This window comes from Drosophila yakuba, chromosome 2L (genome assembly GCF_016746365.2).
Source record: "Drosophila yakuba strain Tai18E2 chromosome 2L, Prin_Dyak_Tai18E2_2.1, whole genome shotgun sequence".
Lineage (NCBI taxonomy): Eukaryota > Metazoa > Arthropoda > Insecta > Diptera > Drosophilidae > Drosophila > Drosophila yakuba.
In genome coordinates, this window is record NC_052527.2 from 10647431 (window position 1) to 10661839 (window position 14409).

General features: G+C 45.7%; 7 protein-coding genes across 8 annotated transcripts; 4 read left to right on the top strand and 3 right to left on the bottom strand.

Annotated features, from left to right (window-relative positions):
* Nucleotides 1-81: 81 nt before the first annotated feature.
* Nucleotides 82-1215, bottom strand: LOC6527414 (protein D3). The gene has a single exon (XM_002088470.3). The coding sequence runs from the start codon at nucleotides 1013-1015 to the stop codon at nucleotides 248-250; it is 768 nt and encodes a 255-aa protein (XP_002088506.2). The 5' UTR covers nucleotides 1016-1215; the 3' UTR covers nucleotides 82-247.
* A 46-nt stretch (nucleotides 1216-1261) lies between these two features.
* LOC6527413 lies at nucleotides 1262-2123 on the top strand. The gene is given in 2 exon segments (XM_002088469.4): nucleotides 1262-1547; nucleotides 1550-2123. Coding segments are annotated over 2 exon segments (591 nt in total). The 3' UTR covers nucleotides 1855-2123.
* A 253-nt stretch (nucleotides 2124-2376) lies between these two features.
* On the bottom strand, nucleotides 2377-4415 carry LOC6527412 (magnesium transporter NIPA2). Its single transcript, XM_002088468.4, has 2 exons — nucleotides 4054-4415; nucleotides 2377-3465 (listed from the first exon to the last, which is right to left on the bottom strand). Exons 1-2 carry the CDS (start codon nucleotides 4349-4351, stop codon nucleotides 2609-2611), a joined length of 1155 nt encoding a protein of 384 aa, XP_002088504.3. The 5' UTR covers nucleotides 4352-4415; the 3' UTR covers nucleotides 2377-2608.
* A 303-nt stretch (nucleotides 4416-4718) lies between these two features.
* LOC6527411 (ATPase family protein 2 homolog) lies at nucleotides 4719-7792 on the top strand. The gene is made up of 3 exons (XM_002088467.4): nucleotides 4719-5182; nucleotides 5241-5732; nucleotides 5786-7792. The coding sequence occupies exons 1-3, from the start codon at nucleotides 4777-4779 to the stop codon at nucleotides 7285-7287; spliced, it is 2400 nt and encodes a 799-aa protein (XP_002088503.1). The 5' UTR covers nucleotides 4719-4776; the 3' UTR covers nucleotides 7288-7792.
* Nucleotides 7793-8508: 716 nt separating this feature from the next.
* On the top strand, nucleotides 8509-10440 carry LOC6527410 (thiamine transporter 2). The gene is made up of 2 exons (XM_002088466.3): nucleotides 8509-9514; nucleotides 9589-10440. The coding sequence occupies exons 1-2, from the start codon at nucleotides 8621-8623 to the stop codon at nucleotides 10141-10143; spliced, it is 1449 nt and encodes a 482-aa protein (XP_002088502.2). The 5' UTR covers nucleotides 8509-8620; the 3' UTR covers nucleotides 10144-10440.
* Nucleotides 10223-14402, bottom strand: LOC6527408 (PRKCA-binding protein). Of its 2 annotated transcripts, XM_002088464.4 has the most exons (4): nucleotides 14256-14391; nucleotides 13897-14115; nucleotides 12976-13087; nucleotides 10223-11886 (listed from the first exon to the last, which is right to left on the bottom strand). In XM_002088464.4, the coding sequence occupies exons 1-4, from the start codon at nucleotides 14300-14302 to the stop codon at nucleotides 10534-10536; spliced, it is 1731 nt and encodes a 576-aa protein (XP_002088500.1). In that variant the 5' UTR covers nucleotides 14303-14391; the 3' UTR covers nucleotides 10223-10533. The 2 variants fall into 2 exon arrangements, with proteins under 2 accessions (XP_002088500.1, XP_015053673.1); XM_015198187.2 differs by lacking the exon at nucleotides 13897-14115 and having other exon boundaries at nucleotides 14256-14402.
* Nucleotides 11973-12937, top strand: LOC6527409. Its single transcript, XM_002088465.4, has one exon. It carries the CDS (start codon nucleotides 12071-12073, stop codon nucleotides 12872-12874), a length of 804 nt encoding a protein of 267 aa, XP_002088501.1. The 5' UTR covers nucleotides 11973-12070; the 3' UTR covers nucleotides 12875-12937.
* Nucleotides 14403-14409: the final 7 nt, after the last annotated feature.

The following is a 14409-nucleotide window of genomic DNA, read 5'->3' on the forward strand; positions in this document are numbered from 1 at the left end:
TTGAATATACATTAGATAAGATAAAATAGAATTCGTGTAAAAATCATATCTTGGATCAACTGGATTTCAAAAAGTCCGAGATTAGATACAGTGACTTAAGATGTCTTTTAACAATTTTATTGCCAGCAACAGCGTTTCACAAAGTGTTCATGGGTGTCTTTAATTTCTAGGTTACAATATATTTGCAAACAAGGAGCGAATCCAATTCAAACTGGCTTATATAAGCACGGTTCATGGCACGAGCAAATTAAGCGCCCAGCTGCTTGTAGAGGATGGGCACATAGTCGTCGTACTCCGCCTGGTAGAGGTTACCGGCAATGGGATTGCCGAGGGCGTACTTCCTGGCGAACTCAGCGATCTTGAAGCCGCCGCGTCCATCTGCGCTGTTGTTGGGCAACCTCTTCTCGTCGAAGGTGAGCTTGCACCTCTGCTCGAAGATCAGGAAAACGTAGCGATGGAGTCCGGTGTCTGGTGGTGGACCGGATCCAACGTAGGCGGAGAGAACCTCGCCCTTGGCGACATCTCCACCGGGTATGTTGCCCACCAGCCAGTGGTGCCACTCCCTAAACTTGGGATCCTTGCGACTCGGTGCATCCGGATCGGTCATGCAGAGGGTGTACAGCTTATTGGCGTCCGCCTCCCACTTCACGCACGGCTCATCCTTCACCTGGGTGGGGGTCAGCACCTGACCCGGCTTCACGACAATATCGCCGGCATATTCCACCACAGCTGTCTGCGCCGGGGCCTTGGCGATCACATCCGGAACTACGCAGTGCTCCTCCATGGTTTTGCCTATTTTTTCGCAAGAATACTGCCGCTGAGATGCGCTAAATGCACAGATTGGTTCCTTGGTTAGGAAAGACTGGCCAAAAGTTTTCAGCGTTCTAATGGCGGCCGGAAAGTTGACAGCCGGATAGTTGACATTCACAGCGGTTGATCGTGGTAAATCTTTTCCAAGTCCACTTAGAGCGCTCCGGTTGAGATTACGCAACACCCTGAACCGCGTACAAATCATCCTTATTGCTTAAGTAAACCAAATTGGATTAATTAAAAAAACGGTTTATTGTTTTATTTGCTGGCCTATGGTCTATCGATAATCTGCAATTCACCTGGAGGCGAATAACATGGTTATCGGTATCGATAGCACTGTAGTGTTTTTGAATTTATATTTTTCTTCGAAAATATTTGCACAGTCTACTTGAAAAGGGCTTTCCTAGATATGAAAATCAAGCTGTGAATACTTGAAACAACTGAAAGCATCATGGCTTGGGTGCCCAAGACGCGCTTCGAGCACGATCTGGTGCAATTGGAGCCGGACTTTAATCTGGTTCATGGGCAGATCGCCTACGAGCTGATGAAGAAACAGGAGTTCTCAAGAGATGTCCGTATGAACACCTACGAGTACTTGGCAGCCCGTGAAGATCTGCTTAAATGTGGAACGCCGGGCGGAAAGGGGCGGGAAATCCGTCAAAGTCTGCAAATGATGGAGAAGATTCAGAGAGTAGCTGGCACCAAGCCGCTGGGTGAGCACGCCACAATGGAGGACTGGGGGACACCTCAACGGTTGAGAAGGAGGCGTTAGCTATCATCAGAAACTTCGGAAGCATGTCCTTTAGACAGGACTCATTACCCCTCCATTCGCAGCCGAACAACTTACCTAAGGCTGCTCAAAATGAAAGTCAGCAATTTTATCTGATCACAGATCGCGAGTTCTTCAAACCACGGAAGATTTGCAGATTAAAGGATCTTCCGCTAGCGGAATACAGTCCTAACAACTCAGCAGATGACTCGTTCCACATCGCTGAAAGTCTGAGCAGCTCCATTTGGCTGTACGGATCAAAATATCCAGAGTAACTTCATTTAATTACAATAAGGCAATCCCAGTTGAACTGGATAAAACAAAAAAGATGGAAGGAAAAATCAATCCAGAAAAAAATGACATCTCCAATAACGCCACGCTATCCAATTAAATTTCATAAGAAAAATGTATAGATGCTTACACGTTCAGATAGAATATAAACTGGAAGATTTATATTTTATAAGGAGTTAGTTAAATGCTACCAAAACCGAGCTGTTGAGCATGTACGGAATTATTTGAAATTAAAATATTGTTTAAAGTTCGATTTGGAACGGTCTACATTTGTCTACATAAGTTTTATATTTAAGAGAAAGTTATTAAAAGAAAATGCTATTAGCTATTTTTTGTTTTATCAGAGGTATAGTCTTATAAAACCAATCATATTTGATGTATCTAATCGTTACAAAATGCTTAACTTGTATCACTGCACAGTTTATTAAGTTAACATCATGAATATCCTATAAAAAACCAATAAAAACCATTTCGGGGTTATATCAAAAATAAAAATACAAAATTAATTAATTTTTCTAAAGTCGTGTTTAATATAAGTTTAACCTAAACCTATGGTCTTATACTAGCGAATGTATGAATAACAAGAGCGAAGGAACAATAGATGGCGATGAGATGAAAGTGAATGCAGGTGATATGCACAGATATTTGGACCAATGCTTCGTTTACGGAGTAAAACCAACCTTGTCTTCAGGTCAACCGCTGCAAGGGATGCAACTAGACCTGGTAGCGCTGCTTGTGTCAGGCCTTCCGGAAGATGTCGCTGGATCCGTAGGACAGGCGGCGTTCCTTCGTGTTGGTAGTGACCAGTACCTCCTCGTCGAACTGCGACACCCGCTGCATTTTCGGTCGCATCAGACCTCGTACATCATTCAGCGATATATCAATATCTCGGAAGGCGTTGAGCAGGAACACAGCTGTGATAACGATGAGGAAGCCGCACACATCGCCGAGGATATCGTCGAACCGCATGTGAGTGAACTCCTTGAACAGAATGGCAGAGGCAGCTATCACCAGAGTGGTAAACATCACATAGTACACTGGGGTCACTATACTAGTATTGAATATATCCAGCGCCTTGTTTAGATAGTTCATTTGGATGGCTATGAATGTGGTGGTGACCAGGATCAGGAACCATGGCATCCATGTGAGGAATACGTTTCCTCCGTTATTCAGCGTCTGCCGAATGGCTAGGCCCAATGCCTTGCAAGACATCACAGTCAGAGAACCGATTCCGGAGCACAAGAAGATATAAACCACCACATTGGTGTGGCCATGGCGTGGGGCAATAAAGCAGGCCACAAACACCGTAGAGCCAACGATGCAGATCACGTACAGGATGAACACCGGGTCCAACAGCATGTCAAATAGAAGCTGCAGATCCTCGACCTCTTTCTCCTTGGGCGAGTGAATCACAATGATGGTGGATCCCAGTATGCACAGAAAGCAGCCTATCTTTCCCAGCAGGTTAAGTTTCTCGTTGAGGAATCTGGAGGCCATCACGGCTGAGATGATTACACTCAGAGCGCCCAACGGGGTGACCAACGAAGCGGGGGCAAAGGCGTAGGCCGCAAAGTTGGCCGCTTCTCCCACACCCACTGTAAGAAACAAGCAGAGTACGTGAGTCATAAGGTCAGTGTGATAAGGGGTTCTGTTTTTCTGATAATATACCCTTGCAGGCGGTATTCAAATTTCCGGAGAAGGTAAGCCACTAATATTCGATTCTATAGATCAGCAAAGCTTCTAAGCACATATGCATGTGGCTGTTATCTCTCTGTTTTAAAGATTATTTGTTAAATGTTCACAAATGCTCCAATTTGCGTTGTGTGACTTAGCTAATTAAAAACTATTATAGTCTGTTCCAAAAACCGATCTGTCTTAATCAGATTATTTTTGGGAATTTTGAAATATTTAAATGACACATGCCGGGAACGGAAGTTTGCGGTAGCATGAAGGTCATAATTAATAACATTTTTCTATGTAAAGTATATGGAAAATAAATATTTACTAATCACTCTGACTATGGAAATACATATACGGAATAGCGTTATCCTCACTTTGTTATCGTTGTTTTTGAATTTTACAGTATCTTAACACTATTACTCATGGAACATATAAACACTAGAATATTCACACTGCAAGGGTATTCCGTAAACCAAGTGCTCTTTGTTTTGTTCTTCACTCACTTGTTAGAAGACCCGCCCACCAGATCCACTCCCTCAGATATCCAAATCCTCCGGCTGACGCCCGCACCTCGCCGTACCTGCTCAGTCGAATGAGCGCCTTCTTCTTGATGATGAAGCTGGAACCGATGAAGAAGCAGGAGGAGATCGCCAGGCCAACGCCGATGTAGAAATCCGTGTTGGATACCGCCTGCGCCACCGAAAGGGGAGCGGTGTCAGGCGATTGGTTGGCTTCACCCGGGAGCATGCCCCCCACCGTCATCTGGGGCATCTGCAGTGATGAGGCTTCGCCGTCGTTCATGGCTATGTGATCCGCTCCTGCTTTTCGCACTAGGAAGTCTGAGTCACAAGCCAACAACGAATCTCAGAGTGGCTGCATGCGGACAGCGGGAAAATACCGGCCTCAGTGATGCCAGCTAGACTGACTGCATTTACTAGCCAAAGTTAGCTATTTTTCAAGCAATACCTCCACTGGCTTGTTTTACTAAAACTGTGAGCTTAAAGATTACTGTTACTAATGATTGGTTTTAACGCTAAAGAATGTGCGAGGAAAGTTGATGAAATGAAATAATTTATTATTAGCACTCCGTTCGCCGTTTGTTTTCTGTTTAGCTATACAAAGATCTAGCTATTTTTACTAAGATATGCCAGAGCTGCCACCCAGTTGCCATTCGCAACGAACGATTCAATCCACAATGAAAACAAAACGTGCAACCGGCCAACGAAATGCCGCCAAAGTCGAGCAGCAAGAAAAACCAGATCACTTGGTACCACTGCGAGTCCTGCGGCGTCCACATTCCCTCGAAAGCGAGAGAGAACCACGAGGGCTTATGCTCCGCCATCAGCCAGGACGATGTTGGTCCCGATGCCAAGGCGGAGTACGTCCGGAGTGGGGCAATCTATACGAGAAGTCTTCAGCAGCGAAACTTTGAGGTGGAGTCCCTGAGGGATCTGCCCGCCAAGTATGCCAATATGCTAGTCTTCGTCTCCGAGGGTGCGATGCAATTGGCACAGCTGCACATTGGACAACATGTGGTGATGGAAGCTCCTTCGACGTCAGAGCAGCCGCTGGTTAGGATTGTATGGCCCACATCGGAGCAATTCCTTACCACAGTATTTGTGAGTGAAGGGGGTAAGTGATTTGATTTTTAAAATGGGTTTTGAGCACTAATTAATATTGTTTTTACCAGATTTCAAACTCCATTGCACGCAACTGCGAGGAAAGCTACTGAAGATCTCTGCCCTGCCTCCCAGTCGCCTCACTGCGGCTGCCAGCATTTCCCTGAAGCATCTAAACAGCACAGAGACTTTCCTGAAGTCAGGACAACTGCAGGACGCCATTGCCCTTCTCAAAAGAGACATGGTCAATAGGGTATTCTGCAAGGACAGTCTAATACACATGAATTTCTTTAACAAATCGCTGACTTTTCGCCTGGAGCGATGGCAGAGCACAGTGGAAGAGGCTCTAGCTGGTCTTAGCCTAGAATCCAAGCCGTTGCAGTTCATCCAGGTTACCAACGTTACTAAGGTCCAACTAATAGCAGAAAATGAAAATCAGCAGCAGGAGGAGCAGAAGATTAGTCACAGAATCACCAAATCCCAAATAGGCGGGCTGGACAGGCAATTGCAACTGGTGGAGGAGAGCATGGAGTACGCTTTGGGCTTCCGAACGTTGCCTGCAGGTAAGTTTAACGCAAGATTCACATTGTACCTATTTATTGTTTTTATATTTAAGGCCTTAGGGTTTCCCGCGGTTTGCTTCTGTACGGCGCCACTGGCTGTGGCAAGTCCATGGTTCTGGAAGCCATGTGTGCACTGGCCGAGGAGCGTAGTCAGGAACGTGTCCAACTGATACGCATCAACAGCGGCGAAGTCTACAGCAAATTCCTGGGCGAAACGGAACAGAAGCTGAGTGCTATTTTTGAGCGTGCCTACAATCACTATCCGCATCCAACGTTGCTGCTGATTGAGGATGTCCATAACTTGTGCCCCAAACAGGAAAGCAGCGATCTTGTCAAGCGAGTCTCATTGGCCTTTTTATCCCTGCTAGATCAGCTAAGTACTCCCAGCCAGCTAAAAGGAAGCAAAACTTTCGTCCTGGCCACTACATCTCAGATTGATGCACTGCATCCGAGCATTCGGCGAGCTGGTCGATTGGACAGTGAAGTGGAGTTGGGTGCTCCCAGCTCTCAGGCCAGGCTGCAAATTCTAAGATGCCTGATTCAGTCGGTGGAGCATCAGCTGAGTGATGAGGATGTGGAGCACGTTGCATCTATTACTCATGGCTATGTGGGAGCAGACTTAGCCAATCTCGTTTATGCTGCCATACTACAGGCGCAACCGAATCCTCTACAGATGCTGCACCTACAAGCTGCTCTGACCCGCATTAAACCATCGGCGATGCGTGAGGTCCTCATCGAATGTCCCAATGTGCAGTGGTCGGATATTGGCGGTCAATCCGAGCTCCGTTTGGCGATGCAGCAGGCCATCGAGTGGCCACTGCTGCATGCGGAGAAGTTCCAACGTCTGGGCATCAAGCCGCCAAGGGGCATCCTGATGTTTGGACCGCCAGGCTGCTCAAAAACCATGATTGCCAAGGCCCTTGCCACCGAAAGCAAGCTTAATTTCCTGTCCATCAAGGGACCAGAGCTCTTTTCCATGTGGGTGGGCGAATCGGAGCGAGCGGTGCGGGAGGTCTTCCGAAAAGCTCGTCAGGTGGCACCAGCCATAGTTTTCTTCGACGAAATCGACGCCATTGGTGGCGAGCGTTCCGAGGGCGATGGTTCCGGCTCTGGTTCCTCCGTAAAAGAGCGTGTTCTTACCCAGCTGCTCACCGAACTGGATGGCGTGGAGGCCCTGCAAAATGTCACCATAGTGGCTGCCACCAATCGTCCAGATATGATCGATAAGGCGCTGCTTCGTCCGGGCAGAATTGATAGAATTCTCTACGTAGGACTACCACAATGCGAAGCACGCAGCGAAATCCTAAAAATCAAACTGCGTGCCATGCCGATATCAAACGATGTGGACATGGAGAAGCTCGTGCAGCTGACGGAGGGATATTCCGGAGCAGAGATACAAGCCGTTTGCCATGAGGCTGCCCTGAGAGCCCTGGAGCAAAGCTTCGAAGCGGAGGACGTAAAGTGGACTGACTTCGAGCACGCTTTGAAGGCGGTGCCTCCGCGGACTAGCCCTGAATTGCTAAAACTCTACGAAGATTACCTAAAAAGAAAGTAGTTTTAGTGATCGGGGAATCCGTCCTCCTTTATCAACGCCATGGGAAAATGCTTTAGCTACTTAAAACTACATATTTAAAGATTAATTGTGATGACTGTTTAGGCAGAATGCGCTAAAAAATGACGATAAGATTAACGAAAACAAATCTGCTTAATTTGTTTAAACAAATTAGCTTGTTATTACCTCTTTAAACCTCTTAACTGGATCAGCCTCTAAACCAAACTGCTTATTGTAAAGTAAAACCGATTAGGGATATACGGTCGACTTTGGTGTTTAGACAGTTCCAAAATATAATTTAGTGTCTACAGATTAGACTATCAAGATAAGATGGCGAGAACAGACTTATCGGTGATAACTTGAATGCTCTATTTTTACCCTCTGAAACCGTAAAACTGAAGAGTATCATTCTCTTGATTGTGAACACCAAGAGCCAACGTTGAGATCTAAACAAATTTCCAATTAATGCGTCACTTAATTGCCAATAAACTGATGTGGAACAACTCAAGAATCTTGATTTTTGTTTGTGTGTGATAAATAACTTTGCAATCATGCGAATGGAGAGCTGGGTGTCACCAAAACAAAACTTATTTAGAATTTATCACTTTCAGTGCTCTGTGATCTAAAACCAAATCCATAAACGTGTCAAGTTATTGTTTTTGAAATGCTCCCAGTTAATTGAATGTAGATAAATGAATATTTCACGGTCTTTTGAGGTCATACAGTAGTTGCCAAAAATATATGAATGTTATACAACTTAATTTCATGTTGATAGAAACACCAAAACAAATATTCAATTTTGTGTTTTTGGGTCTTATCATTAACACTAACTGTCATTGAACTTGGGTTAAACATATGTCCAAATACATATGTGTGTATATTTCGCAATATACGAATTTTATGGTCAAACAGTAGCTACAATAAATTTTATTGGAAAAAGAGTGGTTTTAGAATTTGCAGTATTTCGGATATATTTATTTTTCAATAGCATTTTTAAAACAAAATATTTACAGTAAATTATGATTTATATAACTAACCACATACCTTTTAAAAATAGAACTATAGGTTGATTCGTACCTATACACATGATAGTTTTTTATTTATAAATTAAATAAAAAATATGGGTTTTTGTGATAATATATTTATATAAATCTCTGTTACAACACTAACGCAAATATGACCTTTTAAAATCCTATGACCTTTTTAAATTTAATGTTGTAGTACTGGACTCTGGGATAATAGTTCTTGGACGCCTCAAAGCTCTTTAGTTTCTCGTTTTCTGGTTGTTGTGTGTGGATACTGCTGGCCAGCACTGTAGTCGCTTTCGCGGAGAGTGATGGGATACCATGCGCTCTTAATTCGCGCGATCAGTTGCCGGCTGGCGTTCGTCGCGTTGGTTACGACACCAATCTATCGCCGGAGGAGCTTGGTGCCTAGAGCTTGGAGCTTCCACTCGAGTGGCCCACCTGGTGTCGCGATTTACGACATGAAGAACTGGCTGAAGATCTCGCTGCTGTTGTGCACGTTCGGCTTTTTCCGGGAGTTTCGACCTTCGGAGCCGTACGTCACGGAGTACCTGTCCACGGATTATGGCAACCTGACCACGGATCAGATATACCAGGATGTGTATCCCTTCGGCACGTACTCGGTGCTGGCCCAGCTGGTCATTGTGTTCCTCATCACAGATCTGGTGAGGTACAAACCGGTTATCGTACTGTCGGCACTGGCTGGGATTACCCTGTTTTCAATGCTTATCTGGACGGAGACCGTGGGTATGCTGCAGGTGGCCCAAGTCTTTTTTGGCACCTTCACGGCCGCGGAGGTGGCCTACTACACATACATGTACGCCAAAGTCAACAAGGAGCAGTACCAGGTGGTCACTGGCCACACGAGAGCTGCCATCTTGAGCGGCAAGTTCCTTGGCGGCCTGTTTGCCCAGGTTTTGGTGTCCACCAACAGCATGGACTACCGGCAGCTGCACTACCTGTCGCTGGCCACGCAGTTGATCTCCCTGGCCGTGTCCCTATTCCTGCCCAGCGTGCCGCGGAGCCTCTACTTCTACGCGGACGTCGAAAAGAATCCCACTCCCGACGGCGACGTGACTGCACCAAAGTTCTCCTTCGCCAACGCCTGCCGCCTGCTGTGGTACCACCTCGTCTCTTCCTACTCGAATCCCGTCGTGCTGCAGTGGAGCATATGGTGGGCACTGGCCACGTGCGGTCAAGTTCAAGTAAGTGGGGGGTTTATGGCAATACTAACATTTCCAAAGGAAGTCAACTATACAAATTCTGCTTTATCCACCAGGTGATCTCCTACATCCAGTTCCTGTGGAAGGAAGTGGCCCCGAATCACCTTAGCGTTTACAATGGCGGAGTGGAGGCCGTGGCCACACTGCTTGGAGCTATTGGAGCCATTCTGGCGGGCTTGCTGAACTCCAACAAACGACGCAGATCCTACATGACGGGCATATCCATCTGTGCCGCTGTCCTGGGCGCCCTGCTCATCTATGCTGCCAAGACGGAGCAGATCTGGGTGGCCTATGTGAACTATGTGCTCTTCTGCGCCGTATTCTTCTTCATCATCACGGTGGCGGGCGCCGTGGTGGCCGAGAATCTGGTGGAGGACAGTTTTGGCTTGATCTTCGGTATTAACACGTTGGTGGGTCTAATGCTGCAGACCATTCTGACCATTGCAGTTGTGGAGCGGGTTGGATTCGCTTTGGAGCCGCGGGATCAGTACGTGGTTTACGGCAGCTATTTTTTGGTCTTGGGTGGAGTATCTATAATTGGGTCTATCTGCATGAAATTGTTTGGCACGAATAACAAGTCAAGTGCGGGGAATGTGGTTCCTTTAACGTAGGATAATATAAGACTCAAAGTAGGACTAAATGTGCAATTTTGTAAGTACAGGATTTCTTATAAGGCATATATACTGAATGTATAATTGAAAATAGGAAACTATCTTATTTATTCTAAATTCAAGAAAACATAGTCAATAAGAAATTACATTCTGTACAATCAATTCAATTAAACAAAATGGTACAAATAAACAAATTATAAGTAAAATAATAAGAACAAACTAAGAACTTTGGTTTCCATAAATGTAAGCTGTACGAGAATATACATAAAAGTGGTTAGCAACTTTTATCCTAATGAATTCAAAGACTACTCATATTTTTGTATATCTTCACCAAATACTGAAACATTTAATATTTATCTAACGCAACTCTTAATATTTGTACTAAGGAGCTTATTGCAGAAGTAGATCCATCTCCTCCGCATTCGAGGACATCAGATCGCGCTCCAAACTGGTGGTGGCTGCAGTTGCCTGGTTTAAAAACAAGTCGAAGTCGTAGCCATCATTCTGGGCAGCAATGGAGTCCTTTTGATTGCTAATGGTCTGCGGATTGGAGAGCAGGTCCACGTCGTACAGGCCCAGTTCCTTGAGTAGCGTCTCGTTCTCGCTGGGGGATTGGAAGGTGGACGATTCATCGGTCGCCTTGGGCTCCACATTTATAATTGCCGCCGGCTGCTCCACAGCCTCAAAACCGCAATCGACTTGCGAAGGAGTGGAATGGGGATGATTGTTGGCCTCGATTTCATCATCGTCCAGCTCTTGCGGCTTCAGAGTGCTCGACTTGTACTGAAAGTCTGTCTCCTTGAAGTCCACTTCAATGGGAAAGAGCGGTGGTAGGGATTCCAGTCGATCGACCAAACTCCTGTGAAGTTCGGCCAAGCTTTCTAGCAAGCTTCGCAGTTGCTTGTTCAGATCCATGGCATGTTTGCATTCCAGCAGCTCCATCTTTTCGAGAACATCGGTGCGGAGTTTGGCAAATTTGCTGCGTGCATCCTGGCGACATCTCAGGATCAAGCGGTACTCATAGTTTCCCGTTTCGACGCGGTAAAGTGGCTCCTGGAGGGCAGCAAAGCCATGCTCCTCATCATCCATCTCCTTGACCTTCAGGCAGTACGAAAGATATGTGAACTTGGCATCCGCATAGCGACGTACCGTGAGCTTTGTGTCCGGAATGGCTTTATTCAGATACGTTCCCAGATCGGCCAGCACTGGCTTTATCTGTTTGATGATGCCCAAGCCGTCCTTCTCCAAGGTGCGATGGAACTCGCCGAATGTGCGAAATGCCTCCGATGCCCGCTGTTGCGGTTCATGGACCGATATTTGGGTGAAGCAATCGCCAAAGGACTTGTATGTCTGCAGGAGATCGTAGTAGGCCTTGAGCATCCGGCGGGCATGCTCAACGAGACCCTTGTACATCAATTCAGTGCCCTCCAGCTCCTCCAGCCGCTTGACCAGCGAATCATTGCACAGTATCGCGCGCGAGAGGCCCAGTGTATCCGCCGTATTGCTCGATAAATTGTCCACAATCCGATGCTTGAGCTTCTTTAGGATGATGTCCAGTGTCTTGCCCTGTTCGGGATCAGCGTGCAGCTTGTTGTAATGGATCACCACTTCGTCGGTGGCCGTCTGGATCATCTTGGCCACCTCTACCTTCGTCTTGCCCTTCACGCTCACCGAGTTCACAGCCAACAGTTCATCTCCGGATTGCAGGGATCCCTCCCGAGCAGCGGGTGTTCCATCAAAGATCTAGAGATAAGAACATTAGCATTTTATTTTTTGGCAAGCGATTGATCTTAGTTTGTAAATCAAACTTGGTTGGAACAGTAAACAGTTTTATAAAACCAAGCTAATAGTAGTCATAACATTAAGTTTCAAAATTATCGTTTAAGGTTAGTCCCTAGCAACTGAAACCGATTTGGTTAGCCAAATTATGACCATCACCAACTGGTATAATTGGTCCGTTAAGGATTTTAGCAATGAGTCCCATGCCAGACCCAAGTTGATTCCGGGATTCGACCAGTTGGATGAGAGGCTGAAGGCGGCGCTTCAGGAGCGGGACTTGGTGAAGGATCAGCGTAAGCGAAAACAGGCGGGTGGTGGCCAAAGCCAGCGAAAGCCCAAGAAGCTAAAGAGGACCAGGGGGCAGACACCACGGGTATGCGAGTTTCAGCAGGCTTACACCGAGAAACGCAGGGAGCTAAAGCGGTTGGCCAACACGCAACGAAATGCGTTTCAGTTCCGGAGCAGACCTGTGCCCGATTTTGAGCGATCTCATCGGCAATTGGAAAGGCGCCGGCTGTACCTGAACTCTCTGCAAAAGCTGACGAAGCCCCGGGGTCCTGGCACCTTCTCCGCGTCCATGAAGCCGTCAGCCAACAGCCAACCAAAGAAGCGAATACAGTGCCCAAAGGCATCCGACTTTGTGCCCCGAATCAATCCAGGATCTTCCATGGACTACCTCAACCGTCAGCCCTTTGTCCCGCATGTCAAGTCCTCCTATACCCACCCAAAACCTTTTCGTCTCCATACGTCGGATCGGGCTCTGAGTCGCCAACTGTATGACGAGAGGAAAAGGATACGGATGGATCAGCGCTTGGATCAGCTGGCCAGGGATTGGTTTGCGCGGGAAAGGAGCGAGTATTTCAGGCTACGCAAAATGACAAATTTTCAGGCTACTCCAAATCCCTGGAAGCGAACAAAGCTTACAACTAAAACAGTTTCTCAGGGAGCCTAGAAATAATACATTAAATAATATATCAAATTTGAAAATAAAGCTGATTGTGGAAGCTAACAGATATTTGTGGGCGTTTATTCATTTTTGATTTTTAGACTCACCTGAACAATATATAGACATGGGCACATGGGCGCTCCACCCCCAATGCTAATTCCAATCAGGTTGCTCTGATCCTTTGTGATGACGACAGCATTCGTGCTGACAGTCATGCCCCTAAATCGAGGTTAGTAGAAAGTTAAGACATTAGTTTATAAAGTTTATATTAAGTTTGAAGCGTGATCTACGCGTGCTACATGATTTGAAGTATATATGGTTATGTGTGGGTGATTTGATATCAGTTTTCCAACGTACTCACATCGATCGGTGCACTTTTCTAATTAGCCATGTTACCAGTTCTAGCAAGGCCATTGGACTTATATTAAGTTTACCTAAGGCTGTTTGGGAAATCTGTTGATCGAGGCAGTTTATTCTAAGACTTCGTGATACTATCGATTTTGAAGGATGGGACTTGGACAGCCAAAGGACACCTCGAATTCAATATAGTTTGTACACTAGCTAGCCTAGCTTAAGTACGACATTGTTTAGTATAAGCATCTAAAGCTCTACAAAGGAAATTCATATCTGTCCTCCTTTGGTGGAATCAATAAACTGAATAAATGATAATTTTTTTAATTCTAGTTCTGGAGGGCTTACTGTACAACAAAAGGCTATAGTACTGTGGTCGCTCTTTAAAAAGAAAATAATAGTAAGAAAAGAAACCAATATAATAAATTTCAAATGTAAAATATATAATTACAGGAAGGTGTCAAAATAAAATTTTAAAAAATGGCTACTTAAATGTCATATTTCAAAAAGGACATACATTATTGTTCTAGAAATACGCCAATTGTATAACATAAAAGTATGAAGAATCAAAGAAAAATTTAAGTGTGAGCTAAACTACGGATATGGCCTATAAAATCAGAGCTTCCACAGGATATATGTGGTATTGTAACGATTCCGGGTCAACGGAGTTGACTTACAAACGATCTAACTCATACTTCTGCCTACTGGCGGACTCGATGCCGAACCTGTCCCCGGATGCGGAATCGCAGGAGAAGCCCGCCGGGGAGCAGAGCATAACGGTGGCCTCGTTGGGAGTGGCGGAGGCGGAGGGATGCTCCAGCTGCTCCGGGCGATCCTTGTGCCGCCGGACAACCTGAGCACCATCCCCATCCAACTGGATGAGCAGCGGTTCTGGCCTGATTCCAACAATATGTTTCAGTTGTGACGATTATTGATTTTTAACAGATACTTTTCGGCACATCGCAACAGATTGTTGTGCGCAAATAAAGCTGGGCGAAGGTATTGCAGCAACAAATTGGTTACAATGGCCACTTACATCTTATCCTCCTCGAAGAAGAAGTCATCCTCCGTGTCCGTCAGCATTTTCCGTTATTAAAAAATAAATATTTGTTTATTTTGGCAACTTGAAGCTCCTCTAACTGTCATTGGCGATAGGTAAGTGATTTGAAAACTATCGCATCGCGGGCGAA